The 20,217-nt window shown below is 41.7% G+C and overlaps 1 protein-coding gene across 5 annotated transcripts in view; it reads right to left on the bottom strand.

Moving 5' to 3' along the window:
- The window catches only part of brd3b (bromodomain containing 3b), a 28,389-nt gene extending 8,443 nt beyond the window's left edge, over positions 1–19,946 (bottom strand). Inside the window, exons 1-11 of one of the 5 annotated variants that reach the window (XM_024418307.2) lie at positions 19,727–19,946; positions 17,401–17,727; positions 14,081–14,218; positions 11,950–12,097; positions 11,666–11,856; positions 7,734–8,105; positions 7,348–7,476; positions 7,068–7,265; positions 6,620–6,688; positions 2,799–3,010; positions 2,214–2,503 (exon numbers count right to left, since the gene is read on the bottom strand). In XM_024418307.2, coding sequence (XP_024274075.1) covers positions 2,214–2,503; positions 2,799–3,010; positions 6,620–6,688; positions 7,068–7,265; positions 7,348–7,476; positions 7,734–8,105; positions 11,666–11,856; positions 11,950–12,097; positions 14,081–14,218; positions 17,401–17,592 — 1,939 coding nt within the window. In that variant the 5' untranslated portion in view covers positions 17,593–17,727; positions 19,727–19,946. The remainder of the gene's footprint in view (positions 1–2,213; positions 2,504–2,798; positions 3,011–6,619; positions 6,689–7,067; positions 7,266–7,347; positions 7,477–7,733; positions 8,106–11,665; positions 11,857–11,949; positions 12,098–14,080; positions 14,219–17,400; positions 17,728–19,726) is intronic. The other 4 variants (XM_024418309.2, XM_024418308.2, XM_024418310.2 and 1 more) reach the window with 4 other exon arrangements.
- Between the last annotated feature and the right edge of the window lie 271 nt (positions 19,947–20,217).

Here is a 20,217-nt window from a genome sequence, read left to right as displayed (position 1 = left end):
ACAGCACACTGATGTGTTTCTGAACTGCAGACAGCGGCCAATATCCAATGCAAGGAGGAAGTGCATTTTATATCAAATAACGTTATTTTTATTAGTGTGGCACCATTGTTCTTATGTAATATAACCATATACAATTTCAGTAGCACGTCTTAGACTGATGGACTGTGTCATCCCCACGGCCTCCTCAATGACTCAGTTCACTCAGACAGGTGTTACGTACACCATGATATTTAAAAAAATATATGTTTTGCTACTGCTCTACTAAAGAAATCTCTGTCTGTCAACAGCCTATCGACCAAACAATCGACGAGTCGACTCACTGGGGTCTGCCCTAGTCCCATTCCATGTTTGTATTATTTCTAATGATTGTCTATCACTATGTGCCATCAGGGTGATTGCCCACGAAACTCGAACAAAAGAGGACCATGTTTCTTTTGATTTTCACTGATTTTTATCCATAAAAGGATCCTTTGGAAGAAGGTATGATTAAATTATTCGACATTTGTATCTTAAAGCACAATTGAGAAATAATTAATTTAAGTTTTGGTCTTACTCAGGAACTACTTTAGACACCATAATGTTTCATCTGTCATATGAAGCTTTACCACTTGCTCTGTAATATGAGTAATATTTTGATTTTTTAAAATGATTTTATTGCATTCATTTATGAATAAAGATCAATCTAAACATGAATATTGAAAAACATTTTCCAATATGTTGTTGATCATAATATAAATCTACAGCGGGGGTTCTTATTTTTTTTTTAGCTCGAGACCCAAATGAGAAATGAATCGTCCTCCTGTGACCCAAATCCAAAACGACCCAAATGAATTATAGATGTATTCTCATAACTCGCGATCCACCTCTCACATGCCCAGGGCCCACTTTGGGTCCTGACCAATAGTTGAAGAAAGAAAACCTGATCGACAGGCATATTATATCAAAGTTCCCAAGTGGGATCTCACCTAGTTTTAGAGTTATGATAAAAATTGCAGCATTATGATCCAATCCCCTTGTAGCACATACAGATTAAACATGGAGTCTTAAAGGAGGCCTGGGTGAGGTCAAACTGTCAAATGTTCCAACTTCAATTAAAGGAATAATCCACACAAAACCACAAAGTCGTAAGATTTACAGTGTTAAATAAGCGGGAACAAGGTTATATATAACAATGTTATAACAAGATTCGTAGCAGCATGTGAAAATCTGTTGCAGCACAAGTCGACTACAAAACCCATAATTTAAAGCTATCAATTTAGGAGTCCACAATCTCATGTTCAACTTGCAGTTCCTCTCAGTCTGCCTCAATGTGCAGAGTGCAGACGTTGCTAGCTATGACAACGGCCCTTTCCTACAGACCCACAGGGAGCATTGTGTGATAAGAGTTGAATCATTTGGTACACTGTTTAGATTGAGGACATCTAACTGAAATATATACTTTGTCATGACGATATAAAACGGATGATGGTGATCTGGAGTGCAAGTAATTGTTTTAAAAAAACATGGTGAAAATAGTCATTTTACCCACTCATAAAACATTCGAAAAATTGACAGGAGTTTAAAGAGTATTTTCTGGGGGTGAATTATCCCTTTAATTATTTCTCAATTATACTTTCAGACACAAATGTCAAATATCTGTCAAATATCCCTCTTCTTTTCCTGAACCAGTTCTTCCTTAGAATTGGCACTGTTTTCCTCAATGCCCTCTCTCAATGAGAGAGACACAGTGCCCTGCAATAAGTTCCCACATGCTGTACCTTGCTGATGTGGTAACGAGCTGCATGTCTTGGTCTCTCTAACATCCATTGCTTTTGTGTTTTGGTGGTGGTAATGAGCCCACTTAAAATTCTATTGGACCAAAACAATAGTTCCAGTTCAAGTCAGTTTTGCGCTCTTGAATTAGGATATATTTCTATTGTCGCATTCAACACAAGTACTCTACGTGAATTGCCAAACTGCTCTGCATATGAGACAATTTTATCTGAACTGAAGGCTAATTTTCAATGAACCACTAAAACCAGGCATGCAAAGAATGGGAGGGTGAGTAACCTCAGTTCAAAAGGGGGAGGAAGGAACAAATGCAAGGGAGCTTTAAAGCATTTAGGCAACAGACAGAGGAAGGAGAGGTTTATCCCTGAAGAAGCCGTAACCATTAGTGACTGGAGAAGGGCATCTGTGAAAACACCAAGAAAGAGTAATAGTTCACGACTTACGTAAAAGTTTCCGCTGCTTTTTCTGCAAACAGGACTTGACATATCGTTCGAGCTCACGAAGGGTTGAGGGTTTGAGTGTCTCAAAGTCTATCTCTATCTCGTCTGGATTGGAGTCACGCAACGATGGCTCCCGGGACTGGATGATGTGGACCACCCTGCCCAACTTCTCACCCGGAAGACGGTTGATGTCAAGGCTGAGCTGGCGCTTCTCGTCGTACGACATGGGAAGGGATGGCTCCTCTTCTGACTCGTTGTTCGCCACCACCACCTTGGACCCTTTCTTCGGTTGCCTGAAATTGTTTTGGTCAGATATTTGTTAGGCCTACAGCTTTTGCCTCTCTCAGGATGTTCAGCTTAGCACTGAGAGAAGTTCAAAGAACAGATGATTTGTGACAGACTGACATGTCTGGATCAGGCTACATGGGGATACGAGTTAAAGTGTTAACACAGCAGTGCGTAACACTGTTGCAACAATGATTCATCCAAAAGCAAAAGTTACTGGCAGTATTGAGCAAATTACTTGTGATGCTCAGGACAGTGTGATGAATTACGAAACACAGATATGAAAAGACTGGGCAGTAGTACCTGGTAGCCACCACCATGCTGTTTGGTTTCCGGGCTGGAGCCTTTTTCTGATTAGCTGGCTTGACTTGGGGTGCTGACTTGGGTTTCTTCTTGTCATCAGCCTTCCCCTTGTCCTTGTCTTTCTTCTTCTCTTTTTCCCTTTTCTCCCTTTTCTTTGGTTTACTTACTGGGGCCTGTGACAGAACAGCCAGCTGTTCGTGAACGGCCTTCAGCTGAGGAGAAAGGCAGAGTCAAGAGTCACCTATGAGTCCAGATGTTGGTGTATGTAGGGTGAAGCTGATGGAGGGACTGGGGCAAGATACTGGGAGTGATGGCAAAATACAGGCATCGATGGTTAGCTTTATGTGTGATGTTGGCACGTGTAACCTGTTGCAGAGAATTTGCACCATTATGTCTTGGACCATCTCATGTCACAATTATGACAGTGATATTAGTTATATTTTAGCCCTGGGAGGGACATTTTCTTTTCCCTTTGAAGGAGTCTCATTTTATAGCCAATTCATGCGATTGCTTGATTGACTTTTGTTGCATCTTGAATAAGATAATACATCAATCATCCTCAAGTTATGTGCATTAATTAATGGACTACACAGTACTCATGTTTCTGCATATCTTCTCAAATGAAAGCTCAAAATATTAATAGAGGAAACAATCAAGTGTGTGATGTGTATAATGTACATTGATTTATGTCAGAAAAACAGAATACTGGCATGCAAATGAGGTGTCTCGATAAATAATTTCCCATTGGCCTGGGAAAAAAGCGGTAGGAAAAGCACACCGGGGCCACCCAGCCTGTACTATAGCCATCTAACACTTTAAAACAAGACGCACATGCTGACTCCAAGTGACGCATTGACTGATTGCTTTTTGAAGAAACAAGTATGTAATATAGAACAAACAAAAAAATATATATAATAACTTTGAATTGTGAACACCCTAATAAAACACTGACATTTCCTAGTCTTCAGCACAAAAACATTGGTCTTTTTTATTCCACTTGAAAAAAGGAGGAATTATTTTAAGTGAAGCTACAATGCGGAAAAAGGATTTGAAATCATTGCTAGAATCTTTTTTTTTTTTTTAACACTGCTAACACTATCACCATTCGCCACCAGCCAACACTGTCACAGTTTTATTAGTCGTATTTACAGGATACACATGGTTTACATCGTCCGACGAAATGCTTACCACCATGAAAACTAACATTTCCTATGAAAAAACAACAATAATGCAACAATGGAGGGAAAAAGTAACTATTAACAAAATCTTAGAAAAGACATGACAAAGAGCAAGCTGACTACTGAGGGAAAGATCATCTGCTAGGGGTGGACAATAGTTTTCAAATACTTTAACACGGAAAATTGTATTGCAATATCCATGTGACATTGTAACATACTACAAAGATATACCATTACATTTCAAATGATTAATAAAACAAACTTTTCAATGTAGTTTTTATGACATGAGCCCCATAAAAAGACTGGCAGCCGACGGGTAGCATCCAGTGGGTAGCTTGTTTTTAATGTTGGCCAATCAAAGTGTCAAAAAGGCTCAATGTAATTAAAAGTTAGAGATATTAGAAAGAGTAGGCTACAATGAGAAACCAACAGGTAAGCGGTTTAATCTTAATGGGGTTGGGTAGAAAGAGCAGCATGTACAGTGCATTCAGAATACATTCAGACCCCTTCCCCTTTTCCATATTTTGCTACGTTACAGCCTTATTCAGAAATTGTTTAAATATATATTTTTTGACATCAATCTACACACAATACTCCAAAGCAAAAAGAGGTTTCGAAATTTCTGCAAATTTCCAAAACTTAAAAAAACGAAATATTTACATACGTATTCAGACCCTTTGCTATGAGACTCAATAGAGCTCAGGTGCATCCTGTTACCATTGATCATCCTTGAGATGTTTCTACAACTTGATTCGAGTCCACCTGTGGTAAATTCAATTGATTGGACATGATTTGGAAAGGCACACAACTGTCTATATAAGGTCTCACAAGCCATGAGGTCGAAGGAATTGTCTGTAGAGCACCGAGACAGGATTGTGTCGAGGCACAGATCTGGGGAAGGGTACCAAAAACATTCTGCAGCATTGAAGGTCCCCCAAAACAGTGGCCTCCCTCATTCTTAAATGGAAGAAGTTTGAAACCACCAAGACTCTTCCTAGAGCTGGCCGCCTGGCCAAACAGAGCAATCGGGGGAGAAGGGCCTTGTTCGGGAGATGACTAAGAACCTGATGGTCACTCTGACAGAGCTCCAGACTTCCTCTGTGGAGATGGAAGTACCTTCCAGAAGGATAACCATTTCTGCAGCACTCCACCAATCAGGCCTTTATGGTAGAGCGGCCAGACGGAAGCCACTCTTTAGTAAAAGGCAGAGTTTGCCAAAAGGACTGTCAGACCATGAGAAAGAAGATTCTCTGGTCTGATGAAACCAAGATTGATCTTTTTGGCCTCAATGCAAAGCGTCATGTCTAGAGGAAATCTGGAACCATCCCCTATGGTGAAGCATGGCGGTGGCAGCATCGTGCTGTGGGGATGATTTTCAGTGGCAGGGACTGGGAGACTAGTCATGATCGAGGGACATATGAAAGGAGCAAAGTACAGAGAGATCCTTGATGAAAACCTGCTCTAGAGCACTCAGGACCTCAGACTGGGGTGAAGGTACACATTCCAACAGGGCAACAACCCTAAGCACACAGCCAAGACAACACAGGAGTGGCTTCGGGGCAAATCTCTGAATATCCTTGAGTGGCCCAGCCAGAGCCTGGACTTGAACCTGATCAGACATCTCTGGAGACCTGGAAATAGCTATGCAGCAACGCTCCCCATCCAACCTGACAGAGTTTAAGAGGATCTGCAGAGAAGAATGGGAGAAACTCCCCAAATACAGGTGTGCCAAGCTTGTAGCGTCATATCCAAGAAGACTCAAGGCTGTAATCACTGCCAAAGGTGCTTCAACAAAGTACTGAGTAAAGGGTCTGAACACTTACATAAATGTGATTTCAGTTTTTACTTTAAAAAAAATATATAAAATGTGCAAAAATGTCTAAAAACAACATTTTTGCCTTTCATTATGGGGTTTTGTGTGGAGATTGATGATAAAAAAATGTTTTAATCAATTTTAGAATAAGGCTGTAACGTAACAAAATGTGGGGGGAAAAAAATCATGCGGTCTGAATACTTTCCGAATGCACTGTAGCCTCAATTAGCCTAGCTAGCTGTAGCTGAAAAGCTTAGCTAGCTAGCTTGTCTGGGCTAATCCAGTCAAGAAAGGCACGGTTATATCATAGGAGGCACTAAAGGAGGACAGGCTCATTGTAATGGCTGGAATGGAGTCAAATATGTTTCCATGTCCAGCCATTACAATGAGCCCATTCTCCTATATCACCCCCCCCACCAGCCTCCTCTGTGTTTTATGGGATGGTAAATAACATTGGGGCTGCTACAAGTTAGTTAGTCTTTGCTGTAGCTGAGTTGCCTTGGCTAAAGTTACTTGGTCCCTCTCTCTCCCCTCCGTCTGCTCGGCTTGCTCCCTCCCATCTCACACACAACGGCCCCTCCGCAGCTGCAGCAATAGCGTGCCAATGCCTCTCCCTCACGCAGCAGTGCTCAGATTAAAAACATTTCAAAAACACATGTATTTCAAATATCCGGATATCCCACATTTTATTTCAAACCCCCATCCCTACCATCTACCAAGCACACTTACAATCCGTTTCAGAGTGCTGGTCCCTCTACCGCTCTTTCAACAAGGTGCAATACAAAAATATAAATAGTTTTGTGGGGACGGGGAAGTAAGAGATAAATCACCTGAAAACGTTTGGCACACCCGTTTTTTTTCCCCGCCCTGTTACCATTGGGGTGCTCCACAGTGATTTGCTGGTAAGAAAGCCAAAGGGGAAATCAGTGGACAAAGATAGAAAACTCCAAAGTTCATGTTAACATCCTAGCAGCACAACAAACTATTTCATCATCAGAGCTAAATATTGTCACCATTGGTATGAATGAAATGTAAAACATTGCTCTAAAATGTGAGCTCTACAGTTACAGTATGCAAGCCACGGTAGCAAGATATTCTAACAGTTTGTGGCGGTAGAGGGTTAACTATGTCACTTTTACTGTGGATCTCTGAACATCATGTAGTGGCTTTGATTTTTAAGTGGTAGCGGTCTAAATCTGATGTGGGGGACAAAGGGGGCATCTCCCTGTTCATCCATCCACGGGTTTTGGATCTTGGTCCTTGGTTGTGAGAACCCACCTGTTCCGAACCCACCTGTTCCTGCAGTTCGGCGAGCCGCATGGCCCGCTCCTCCTCTGAGTCCGAGCTCTCCGAGCTGGAGGTGTTGCCGCTGCTCTCACTGCTCTCTGTACTCTTGCTTACCACCGGCGTGGTGGAGGGCTGGGTGGCGTCAACGGGCTCGTCTGGCATCTTGGCAAATCGCATCTCAAACACATCCTGAGAAACAAGAAGACAAGGGGCAGTTCAACCGACAGTGCTCCAATAAGGTGAGTTAAAGATCTGATGAACTTTATCCTACCTGTAGCTTCCTGGCCATGGCTACAACCTCGTGGTCGGGGGGGTTGTACTTGTAGCAATTTGAGAACATTAACCGGACATCCGTCGCAAAGCTTTGGGCATCTTGGTAATCTTGACTGTCAATTTTTTTCTGTGGACACAGCGCAAACAGTCGGTCTTAGTACTGAGAAAGCTCTCTTCAAAACTCAAAAGCAAATCTACTAGCAAAACAAATGTAATCATCCTGCCCTTAGCTGTTACGGTGTCGACTGTCGTTCAGGGACAGTTTTAATCACGAAATTAAAAAAACAGGGTCAAATTATTTTCTTCCACCAAGTAAACAGCCAGACTTTGGAGGGCAATTTAGAGGAGTTAGGGGTGAGTCGAGGGAGTGAATAGGGGACCTACTTTGACAGTGCTGAGGTCCATGGGGTGCTTGATGATCTCATGGTAGTCATGCAGTTCTAGCGCCTCCGCATCTACAGGCTTATAGAAAGGCCAAGCGTAGGCTGCGTGCTTCTTTGAGAGCATCTCCTTCAGGATGAAGTCGCAGTGCTTGAGCTGCTCGCCGGGCTTGCCTTTCTTGCCACCGAGCAGTGGCACCTCTCCGTCCTCGGTGCCCTTCTTGGGGGGTTTAACGGGTCGCACCGTGCTCTCCCGCCTGGATGAGACTTTCCCCTGTTGGGATTCCAGGAGCTGGGTAGGGGAGTCACTTCTACTGGCCGAGATTGCAGAGGTTGTGGGAGTTGTTGTGTCTGCTTTCCGCTTCACCCCCTTTTTCTGTGAAAATGACAATGGCCAAACACAAAGACATCAGTGGCTTTCTCTCTCTATCAAGACATGGCATAGTCAACATTTTCTGATTTCTAATAGATTATTACATCCTAAAACAACATTTTGAGGAGCAGAATTGTAAAATACATTCCCCACACAAAATCCCATTAGACTGTAGAATTAAATAAAAAGACCCCCGGGAGAGACCCGTCTTCCTGGACTTAACATTACTTTTTTTTAATAGAATTCAAAAAAATTACATACATACAGTTGAAGTCGGAAGTTTACATACACCTTAGCCAAATACATTTAAACTCAGTTCACAATTCCTGACATTTAATCCTAGTAAAATTCCCTGTCTTAGGTCAGTTAGGATCACCACTTTATTTTAAGAATGTGAAATGTCAGAATAATAGTGGAGAGTGATTTATTTCAGCTTGTATTTCTATCATTACATTCACAGTGTGTCAGAAGTTCACATACACTCAATTAGTATTTGGTGGCATTGCCTTTAAATTGTTTAACTTGGGTCAAACATTTTGGGTAGCCTTCCACAAGCTTCCCACAATAAGTTGGGTGAATTTTGGCCCATTCCTGCTGACAGAGCAGGCGTAACCGAGTCAGGTTTGTAGGCTTCCTTGCTCACACACGATTTTTCAGTTCTGCCCCAGAAAATGTCTATAGGATTGGAGGTCAGGGGTTTGTGACGTTGTCCTTAAGCCATTTTGCCACAACTTTGGAAGTATGCTTGGGGTACTTGTCCATTTAAAAGACCCATTTGCGACCAAGCTTTAACTTTCTGATTAATGTCTCGAGATGTTGCTTCAATATATCCACATCATTTTCCTTACTTGTGATGCAATCTATTTTGTTAAGTGCACCAGTCCCTCCTGCAGCAAAGCACCCCCACAACATGATGCTGCCACCCCCGTGCTTCACAGATGGGATGGTGTTCCTTGGCTTGCAAGCCTCCCCCTTTTTCCTCCAAACATAACAATGGTCATTAAGGCCAAATAGTTATATTTTTGTTTCATCAGACCAGAGGACAATTCTCCAAAAAGTATGATCTTTGTCCCCATGTGCAGTTGCAAACTGTAGTCTGGCTTTTTATGGCGGTTTTGGGACAATGGCTTCTTCCTTGGTGAGCGGCCTTTCAGGATATGTCAATATAGGACTCGTTTTACTGTGGATATACTTTTGTACCCGTTTCCTCCAGCATCTTCACAGGGTCCTTTGCTGCTGTTCTGGGATTGATTTGCACTATTCGCACCAAAGTACATTCATCTCTAGGAGACAGAACGCGTCTCCTTCCTGAGCGGTATGATGGCTGCGTGGTCCCATGGTGTTTATAATTTTGTACTATTGTTTGTACAGATGAAAGTGGTACCTTCAGGCGTTTGGAAAATGCTCCCAAGGATGAACCAGACTTGTGGAAGTCTACAATTTGTTTGTCTGAGGTCTTGGCTGATTTCTTTTGATTTTCCCATGATGTCAAGCAAAGGGACACTGAGTTTGAAGGTAGGCCTTGAAATGCATCCACAGGTACTCCTCCAATTGACTCAAATTATGTCAATTAGCCTATCAGAAGATTCTAAAGCCATGACAATTTGAGAATTTTCCAAGCTGTTTAAAAGGCACCGTCAACTTAGTGTGTGTAAACGTCTGACCCACTGGAATTGTGATACAGTGAATTATAAAAGTGAAATAATCTGTCTGTAAACAATTGTTGGAAAAATGATCTGTGTCATGCACAATGTAGATGTCCTAACTGACTTACCAAAACTATAGTTTTTTTAACCACTCTTGGGTAGTGGGCAGTATTTTCATGTCCAGATGAAAAGCGTGCCCAAAGTAAATTGCCTGTTATTCAGGCCCAGAAGCTAGGATATGCATATAATTGGTAGATTTGGATAGAAAACACTCTAGTTTCTAAAACTGTTAAAATAATGCCTGTGAGTATAACAGAACTGATATGGCAGGCGAAACCCCGAGGACAAACCATCTCCCCCCAAAACAATTCAGCCTACCACTATTTTCAATGGCTGTCACTTTTATTATAAGGCCAAGTCCTCCTAAATTGCAGTTCCTAGGGCTTCCACTAGATGTCAAGTCTTTACCAAGAGTTTCAGGCTGTTTTTGGGGGGGAAAAATGAGCCAGAAATTCAAGTTTTTCTAGGTGGCTCCCATTTTGACTGTAAAAAAATAAATTAACATTTACAGTGGCTTGCGAAAGTATTCACCCCCTTGGCATTTTTCCTATTTTGTTGCCTTACAACCTGGAGTTAAAATAGATTTTTCGTGAATTTGTATCATTTGATTTACACAACATTGAACATTTGATTTACCACTTTGAAGATGCAAAATATATTTTATTGTGAAAAAGAAAGAAATAAAACAAAAAAACTAAACTACTCACCCCCCCCAAAGTCAATACTTTGTAGAGCCACCTTCTGCAGCAATTACAGTCTCTTGGGGTATGTCTCTATAAGCTTGGCACATCTAGCCACTGGGATTTTTTCCCCCATTCTTCAAGGCAAAACTGCTCCAGCTCCTTCAAGTTGGATGGGTTTTGCTGGTGTAAAGCAGTGTTTAAGTCATACCACAGCTTCTCAATTGGATTGAGGTCTGGGCTTTGACCTGGCCATTTCAAGACATTTAAATGTTTCCCCTTAAACCACTCGAGAGTTGCTTTAGCAGTATGCTTAGTCATTGTCCTGCTGGAAGGTGAACCTCTGTCCCAGTCTCAAATCTCTGGAAGATTGAAACAGGTTTCCCTCAAGAATTTCCCTGTATTTAGCCCCATCCATCATTCCTTCAATTCTGACCAGTTTCAAAGTTGCTGCCACCACCATGCTTTAGTGTGGGGATGGTGTTCACAGGTTGATGAAGTATTGGGTTTGCGCCAGACATAGCGTTTTCCTTGATGGTCAAAAAGCTCAATCTGACCGGAGTACCTTTTTCCATATGTTTGGGGAGTCTCCTACTTGCTCCATGGGATGTTCAAAGTTGTGTATATTCTTTTTTAGAACCCAACCCTGATCTGTACTTCTCCACAACTTTGTCCCTGACCCATTTGGAGACCTCATTGATCTTCCTTGTGCCGCTTGCTTGGTGGTGCCCCTTGCTTAGTGGTGTTGCCGACTCTGGGGACTTTCAGAACAGGTGTATATATACTGAGATCATGTGAAATCATGTGACACTTAAATAAAGTTCACCTGTGTACAATCTAACTAATTATGTGACTTCTGAAGGTAATTGGTTGCACCAGATCTTATTTAGGGGCTTCATAGCAAAGGAGGTGAATACCACTTTAAACAAGTTATTTTTTCATTTCAATTCACCAATTTTGACTATTTTGTGTATGCCCATTACATGAAATCCAAATTTAAAAATAAAAAAAAATTACAGGTTGTAATGCAACAAAAAAGGGAAAATGCCAAGGGGGATGAATACTTTTGAAAGGCACTGTACATACATTTTCACAAACACTAATGACATCACACTTGCTCAGACCTACATTCACACCCAACGCTGTTTCCAATACCTGAAAGACTTTCTGGACTTACTTTGATGACTGGCTGTGCTGTAGGAACCACAGCCATCATGGAGGCAGCGGGAGACACAGCTTGGACAGGGATAACAGAGATGATGGTTGGCACTGGCGTGGCTGCTATGACAGGAGTCTGACAAACAGGTGGAGGGGAGCTGGGATAAGTGGATGGGGGTGAATCTGTTGGCTCAGCCTCTGCTTGGCTGCCTGAAAGGAAGACGCAGGAAGCAAACTTTTGTAAGTGACAGACATTTCCCCTCAGCGCACAAGTCCCTCCCAACTGTGAAAGGATGGAGTTACCTGCACTAATAGGCCCTCCTGGTTTGTGGGCAGCTTTAACTTTGGGGGCCGGTGGTAGCAGCTCCACCTCCTCCTGAGGCATTTGAGCCACTTTCTGTAAGAAGATTTTCTCCAGAGCTTGGGCCATCAACACAATGTCATCTGTAGGCTGTGGAAATACAAGAGGGAATGAGTTATGGGTCAAGATGAAGGCGAAGGTCAGACGGAGCGATCAAAATGATCAGTTACAGTATCAATAATACCTAGAAAGGTGATGGGGCGCATCTAGACAGAGTAGAGAAAGTGTAAATACTTTTCAAATCCCAATCCTCATCTTGATGAGTCAAAATAATGTACACAAGTTAAAATCAATGTCACTGGAAAACTGTGTGTGTACATGTCAGTTTGTGATCCTGTGGGGAAAAAAAAAAAAAAAAAAAAGGAAGTACAGTGCCTTGCGAAAGTATTCGGCCCCCTTGAACTTTGCAACCTTTTGCCACATTTCAGGCTTCAAACATAAAGATATAAAACTGTATTTTTTTTGTGAAGAATCAACAACAAGTGGGACACAATCATGAAGTGGAACGACATTTATTGGATATTTCAAACTTTTTAACAAATCAAAAACTGAAAAATTGGGCGTGCAAAATTATTCAGCCCCTTTACTTTCAGTGCAGCAAACTCTCTCCAGAAGTTCAGTGAGGATCTCTGAATGATCCAATGTTGACCTAAATGACTAATGATGATAAATACAATCCACCTGTGTGTAATCAAGTCTCCGTATAAATGCAACTGCACTGTGATAGTCTCAGAGGTCCGTTAAAAGCGCAGAGAGCATCATGAAGAACAAGGAACACACCAGGCAGGTCCAAGATACTGTTGTGAAGAAGTTTAAAGCCGGATTTGGATACAAAAAGATTTCCCCAGCTTTAAACATCCCAAGGAGCACTGTGCAAGCGATAATATTGAAATGGAAGGAGTATCAGACCACTGCAAATCTACCAAGACCTGGCCGTCCCTCTAAACTTTCAGCTCATACAAGAAGAAGACTGATCAGAGATGCAGCCAAGAGGCCCATGATCACTCTGGATGAACTGCAGAGATCTACAGCTGAGGTGGGAGACTCTGTCCATAGGACAACAATCAGTCGTATATTGCACAAATCAGGCCTTTATGGAAGAGTGGCAAGAAGAAAGCCATTTCTTAAAGATATCCATAAAAAGTGTTGTTTAAAGTTTGCCACAAGCCACCTGGGAGGCACACCAAACATGTGGAAGAAGGTGCTCTGGTCAGATGAAACCAAAATTGAACGTTTTGGCAACAATGCAAAACGTTATGTTTGGTGTAAAAGCAACACAGCTCATCACCCTGAACACACCATCCCCACTGTCAAACATGGTGGTGGCAGCATCATGGTTTGGGCCTGCTTTTCTTCAGCAGGGACAGGGAAGATGGTTAAAATTGATGGGAAGATGGATGGAGCCAAATACAGGACCATTCTGGAAGAAAACCTGATGGAGTCTGCAAAAGACCTGAGACTGGGACGGAGATTTGTCTTCCAACAAGACAATGATCCAAAACATAAAGCAAAATCTACAAAGGAATGGTTCAAAAATAAACATATCCAGGTGTTAGAATGGCCAAGTCAAAGTCCAGACCTGAATCCAATCGAGAATCTGTGGAAAGAACTGAAAACTGCTGTTCACAAATGCTCTCCATCCAACCTCACTGAGCTCGAGCTGTTTTGCAAGGGGGAATGGGAAAAAATTTCAGTCTCTCGATGTGCAAAACTGATAGAGACATACCCCAAGCGACTTACAGCTGTAATCGCAGCAAAAGGTGGCGCTACAAAGTATTAACTTAAGGGGGCTGAATAATTTTGCACGCCCAATTTTTCAGTTTTTGATTTGTTAAAAAAGTTTGAAATATCCAATAAATGTCGTTCCACTTCATGATTGTGTCCCACTTGTTGTTGATTCTTCACAAAAAAAATACAGTTTTATATCTTTATGTTTGAAGCCTGAAATGTGGCAAAAGGTCGCAAAGTTCAAGGGGGCCGAATACTTTCGCAAGGCACTGTATGCTCTTTGAACTACTTGTTATTGCTGGTTTTTGTATTTCGATTTGGAATGAATGGTAAAGGAGAATTTACCTTGTTGTAGATGTAACAGTTGGTAAACATTGTGTTGAAGTCCTGCATGCACTCGCTGGCGCTCCAATAGTAGTTATTCTCTAGCCTCTTCTTTATTGTTCCCATGTCCATTGGGCTCTTGATAACTTTATGATAGTCCTATATGGCAGCATCAATTGGAAAACAACGTTCAATATGAGGGAGCAATAAAAATAAATGGCCAGGAAATAAACAACATGTTTTATGATGAATGTTGAACAATGAGGGGTTCATCCTTTCACACATCGTAATGTTACTACTACTTAGGAACCACACAAAAATGTACATACATCCACAGAGTATTTACATTCAAATATAAGAGCCTACTTCTACCCAGAGCCAAATGTAGCATTAAAGCTAGAATCCTTAGCTGTTACATCCATTTCTGGACTTATAAATGGATGACATATACCCATTGATGCTTTGAGAATATCTTATAAATGCCTCATGTGCTTATTTAAACTGTCATACCCTATTAGAACCCAAAATATAAGCTTGTTTTACTCCAATGTTTGTAAAAGTAAAATCTAAACAAACACTACATAGCCTCAAAACATGGTTTAAGGTCCAATGCAGACCTTTTTTATTTCAAAATAAAATAATTTCTGGGTAACACCTTACTGTGATTGTTTTCAATTAAAATGGTGATAACACAAAAATAGCTTCTTAGCAAAGTGGCATTTCTCAAGAAGTTTGCTAGGACTGTCTGGGAGTGGTCTGAGTGGGGACAGGAGAACTGAAAATGAGCCGTCATGGGCGGAGAGGTTTGGAACTCTTTCTTATGGGTCTGGCACCAGGCAGGCCAAAACTTCATCCCACCAAAACAGTCCTTTCAGTACAAGGGAATTATAATTTTCACAGCATTTTCACAGATTCTAGCATTTAGTCTGTTAGTCAACCGAGATTGTTTTAGTCGAGCGGGAACAAATATAAACTCAGTAACAAAAGAACGTCCCTTTTTCAGGACCCTGTCTTTCAAAGATAATTCGTAAAAATCCAAAGAACTTCATTGTAAAGGGTTTAAACACCGTTTCCCATGCTTGTTCAATGAACCATAAACAATTAATGCACCTGTGGAATGGTCGTTAAGACACTAAGCTTACAGATGGTAGGCAATTAAGGGTCACAGTTATGAAAACTTAGGACACTAAAGAGGCCTTTCTACTGACTCTGAAAAACACCAAAATAAAGATGCCCAGGGTCCCTGCTCATCTGTGTCAATGTACCTTAGGCGTGCTGCAAGGAGGCATGAGGACTGCAGATGTGGCCAGGGCAATAAATTGCAATGTCCGTACTGTGAGACGGGTAAGACAGCGCTACAGGAAGACGGGACGAACAGCTGATCGTCCTCACAGTGGCAGACCACATGTAACAACAACTGCCCGAGTTACACCAGGAACGCACAATCCCTCCATCAGTGCTCAGACTGTCCACAATAGGCTGAGAGGCTGGACTGAGGGCTTGTAGGCCTGTTGTAAGAAAGGTCCTCACCAGACGTCACCGGCAACAACGTTGCCTATAGGCACAAACCCACCGTCGCTGGACCAGACAGGAATGGCAAAAAGTGCTCTTCACTGACGAGTCGCGGTTTTGTCTCACCAGGGGTGAAGGTCGGATTCACGTTTATCGCCAAAGGAATGAGCGTTACACCGGGATCGATTTGGAGTCTGGGGCATGGTCTGGGGCGGTGTGTCACAGCATCATCGGACTGAGCTTGTCGTCATTGCAGGCAATCTCAATGCTTTGCATTACAGGAAAGACATCCTCCTCCCTCATGTGGTACCCTTCCCGCAGGCTCATCCTGACATGACCCTCCAGCATGACAATGCCATCAGACATACTGCTCGTTCTGTGCGTGATTTCCTGCAAGACAGTCAGTCAGTGTTCTGCCATGGCAAGCAAAGAGCCCGGATCTCAATCCCATTGCGCACATCTGGAACCTGTTGGATCGGAGGGTGAGGGCTAGGGCCATTCCCCCCCAGAAATGTCCGGGAACTTGCAGGTGCCTTGATGGAAGTGGGGTAACATCTCACAGCAAGAACTGGCAAATCTGGTGCTGTCCATGAGGAGGAGATGCACTGCAGTACTTAACGCAGCTGGTGGCCACACCAGATACTGACTGTTACTTTTGATTTTGACCCCCCCTTTGTTCAGGGACACATTATTCCATTTATGTTAGTCATGTCTGTGGAACATATTCAACAACTGAGACAAACTGAAGCTTGTTTTGGTCATACAAATATTTACACATGTTAAGTTTGCTGAAAATAAACGCAGTTGACAGTGAGAGGACATTTCTTTTTTAGCTGAGTTTTAAAAAATCCATTTAAAAAATCCTTTTGTTTCCATCTACAATAGTCATTTACAACATTAACAACGTCTACACTGTATTTCTGATCAATTTGATGTTATTTTAATGCCACACAGCCAGGTCCATGCCACACAGCCAAATCAATCAAGGTGTGGATGGAGGACCACCAGATCAAGACCCTGTCATGGTCAGCCCAATCTCCAGACATGTACCCCCATTGAAAACCTCTGGAATGTGATCAAGAGGAAGATGGATGGTCACAAGCCATCAAACAAAGCCGAGCTGCTTGAATTTCTGCTCCAGGAGTGGCATAAAGTCACCCAACATCAATGTGAAAGACTGGTGGAGAGCATGCCAAGACACATGAAAGCTGTGTTTGAAAATCAGGGTTATTCCACCAAATATTGATTTCTGAACTCTTCCTAAGTTAAAACATTAGTATTGTGTTTAGAAATTAATTAACTTATTTCTCTGCATTATTCAAGGTCTGACAACACTGCATCTTTTGTCATTTTCTGATAATAAATTATCTAAATGACAATATTTTTATTTGGAATTTGGGAGAAATGTTGTCAGTAATTTATAGGATAAAACAAAAAATGTCATTTTACCCAAATACCTGGCAACATTAGATGAGTAATGGCAGAATCTACAAAAGCCAGCAGGAGAGGGAGGAGAATAGTAGAGTCAGGTAACGTTTTTTTGATTCTGGTTATCTAGATCTCTGGCGCACTCTTGCGGCATTTGTCTTATTTCATCAAACCGTAAGCTTAAAGCATCAGACAAGCGCAATGCATATATTTGATGTTATATGGAAAAATACACTTTTAAAATGTTTACCAGTAAATTGGTTGAAAAAAAACAGACAACTTTCAGTGGACCAAGGTTTTTTTCTGTTGGGGACAGCCCTACTAGCTTAAAGGATCTGCTTCTACCTATTACTAACTACCAATAACAAAAGAGAAAACTACGGAGTGTGGACTTGACTTACAGCAAGACATAATTTGATGGTATCCACAGGTGTATAAAAGGGCCACGCAAACTGATGTTTCCATAGAGTCTTCACCACAACATTCTGCATGTACTGTAGTTGGTTAGTTTTCCTGCCAGGCTTGTTGGGGTTGAAGAACTCTGGTGGCGGTGGATTAACAAGCGTCGGGACGGCCGCAGGAACAGCCGACATACTGGCAACAGGAGAACACTTCTTCCCAGTTCTGCAAAACGTCTGAGTGTTTTCAATGGATACTTTGCTCCGCTTTCAGCTCCTTATTCCTCCAGCAGTACACACATCCCATCTCATGACCTGAGTGTCCGTGCCCTGCAAAACAAAATAAACAAATATTGGAATTAGAAAATTAAGGGAGCTGCAGTTCAGAAAATATGAGACACTCAGAGTTAAAGATAGCATCCTCACAGACAGTAAAGTTTACTTGAGTCAATTAGGCTAACATTTTAGGACAAAGACTTTGAGCTATCAGTGGTAGCTAAATTATAAACAAAAAAATTGAATTAATAAAAAATGTGAGTACACATTACATCTAGCCTAAGTAATATAGCCTGCACAGACACCTGATCACTTAGAATTTGTCAAATGGGCAAAGAATTTAGCATTTAGCTGGGCAACAGCTAGCTAGATTGTTACACCAGATAATGTACCCCAAAAATTGGTATCCATTACTGGGAGTTACAGGTTAGATACTGTTTGCTATACGAAGAGTGGGTCTAATCCTGAATGCTGGTTGGTTAAAAACGCATTCCAGCCGGTGTCTATTCCACAAATTTACCGCCTGCTAAATCTATGACGTTTGTATAAACCTTACTGTCTGTCTCTTCAACATTTGCAACATAGAATTTGAATATTGAAACTATCTCCAACGGTCTCATAATAATGAACGTGTCGGGGTCGGGAGGAGAGAGGCAGGCAGCGTTTCTCAGCCTGTAGAAATCATGAATCAGCTGCCATAGTTTTTATGGATATATATACAAAGAAATGTCAATTGAAAAAAAGGTATAAAGAAACGAAGTGCATCTAGTTTGCAGTCTTCCAGACAACACCCGTGCCAATATATCCTCCAAACACCGGCTTCTCGGGCATTATTATTTACTGTAAGTGTAGCACAGAGAATTTCCGACCGACCTTAACAATACTTTCTTCATTCTCAATTCGCCCAAAATGTAGACTCTAAAATGTCCGTGTCCAGTTGCAGGTGGAGCGTTAGAACTAAGAAAATGCTCCATTATTAAAATAAAATGTTTTGCTCCATGAAGTCATCCAACAATATGTACGCTGCCATCTTGTCCATTTCAAATATTCTCCTATTAATCGAGACAGGTGGGTGTCCACCTCAAAGTGCTGCATGTCATGACAGCCCTGTCTCGATCAATGAGAGAACACTTGAAAGAGACAAGATGGCAGTGTATACACAGTTGGATTACTTCATGGAGCAAACATTTTATTTTAATAACGGAGCATTTTCAAAATTCAAACGGACCCCCTGAAACTCATTTTATGGGACTCCCGTTTCCACAAATCGAGAACGAAGATTGTATAGCCAATACCAGTTTAGCATAAAATTATCTTGCAGCTTCTGTATAGACAAACCTGTAATTACATTATATGGTGTTACAATCTGTAGCTACACCAAACAGTACCAAACCTGTAACTCCCAGTAATGGATACCAACAATATTTGGTTAAATCACATCTGTAGCTAGGCAACAACGATGCAGAGATAAAACATTCCCAAAAGCACATCCCCCCCCATGTTACGTCCAAAATCTGACACGCTTAGCAATTAAAATGCATATTGCTAAATGTACACAACTACTTATCCACCCTTTATCTCACAAAATAGTCGCTATTTTACATGTAGCGATGGTGTGCATGATGATTACGTAGCATCACAATCTATTCCTTTAAAAAGATGGCGGGCAGGGCAACGCAATGCTAGCTTGCTAACTATCCTCTCAATCGGCAAAATCCTAAATGTGCATGCCATGCAAAGAGCTAGCTAGCAACGTACATACTCCACTAGTTCGCGTGAAGTAGCTACACCTAAAATGTTGAGTGGTGTGTTATAGAAGAGCTGAACATGATATAATTAGATAGACAGCTTCCCATTTACACTTCACATATGATAAATGTAGCTTAAGCTACTAGCCTAACAAATCCTAGCTGCTTTGTAGCTGTGCATTGTTTCAAGGCGCCGAGCGGGCCGGCCGAATCAGAAAACAACCTAGATTGAGTGTATTTGAGAAACACTTAGATATGTATCCTGTCATTTAAATTACACAAACCAGAACAAAATAACATTTTACTTTATCACTCTCTCCTCAAATGGCTCCAGTGGTGGTTCGCTCGCAATTTTCAGGTACCTTTTATTTGAGCGAAGTAGCTAGCATATTAGATGAGTTATCAGCATAGAGCTAGATAGAGGACAAATATGTTTTGTATCTGTTCCATTATAGCGTCTGTGGCAGCGCCATTAGACTATCTCCAATGTGAAGAGGTCAATTTTCTTCTTCACGATTGGCTGATCACTATGAGGACCCGGTTGGACATGACTACAACAGGGTCACCAGGAGGGATCAGCCAATGAAATGGAATTCCCACCCAGTTGACCACATTAAAATGGTGGAAGCACTCATTGGCGCTAATAAAGTATTTTGGCCATTAGATGCCGCTATCATTCTTTATGGTCATCAGCTGTCTGCAATATCCATGCGCAATTTCGAGCAGCATCATGGTCCTTGTTGTGTTTTGATGGTTAAAGCATTTAGAATTGGAGGTATGTCCCTAAATTACCTAC

Source organism: Oncorhynchus tshawytscha, unplaced genomic scaffold (genome assembly GCF_018296145.1).
Source record: "Oncorhynchus tshawytscha isolate Ot180627B unplaced genomic scaffold, Otsh_v2.0 Un_contig_766_pilon_pilon, whole genome shotgun sequence".
NCBI classification, from domain to species: domain Eukaryota; kingdom Metazoa; phylum Chordata; class Actinopteri; order Salmoniformes; family Salmonidae; genus Oncorhynchus; species Oncorhynchus tshawytscha.
This window is presented reverse-complemented; position numbering and strand designations above follow the sequence as displayed.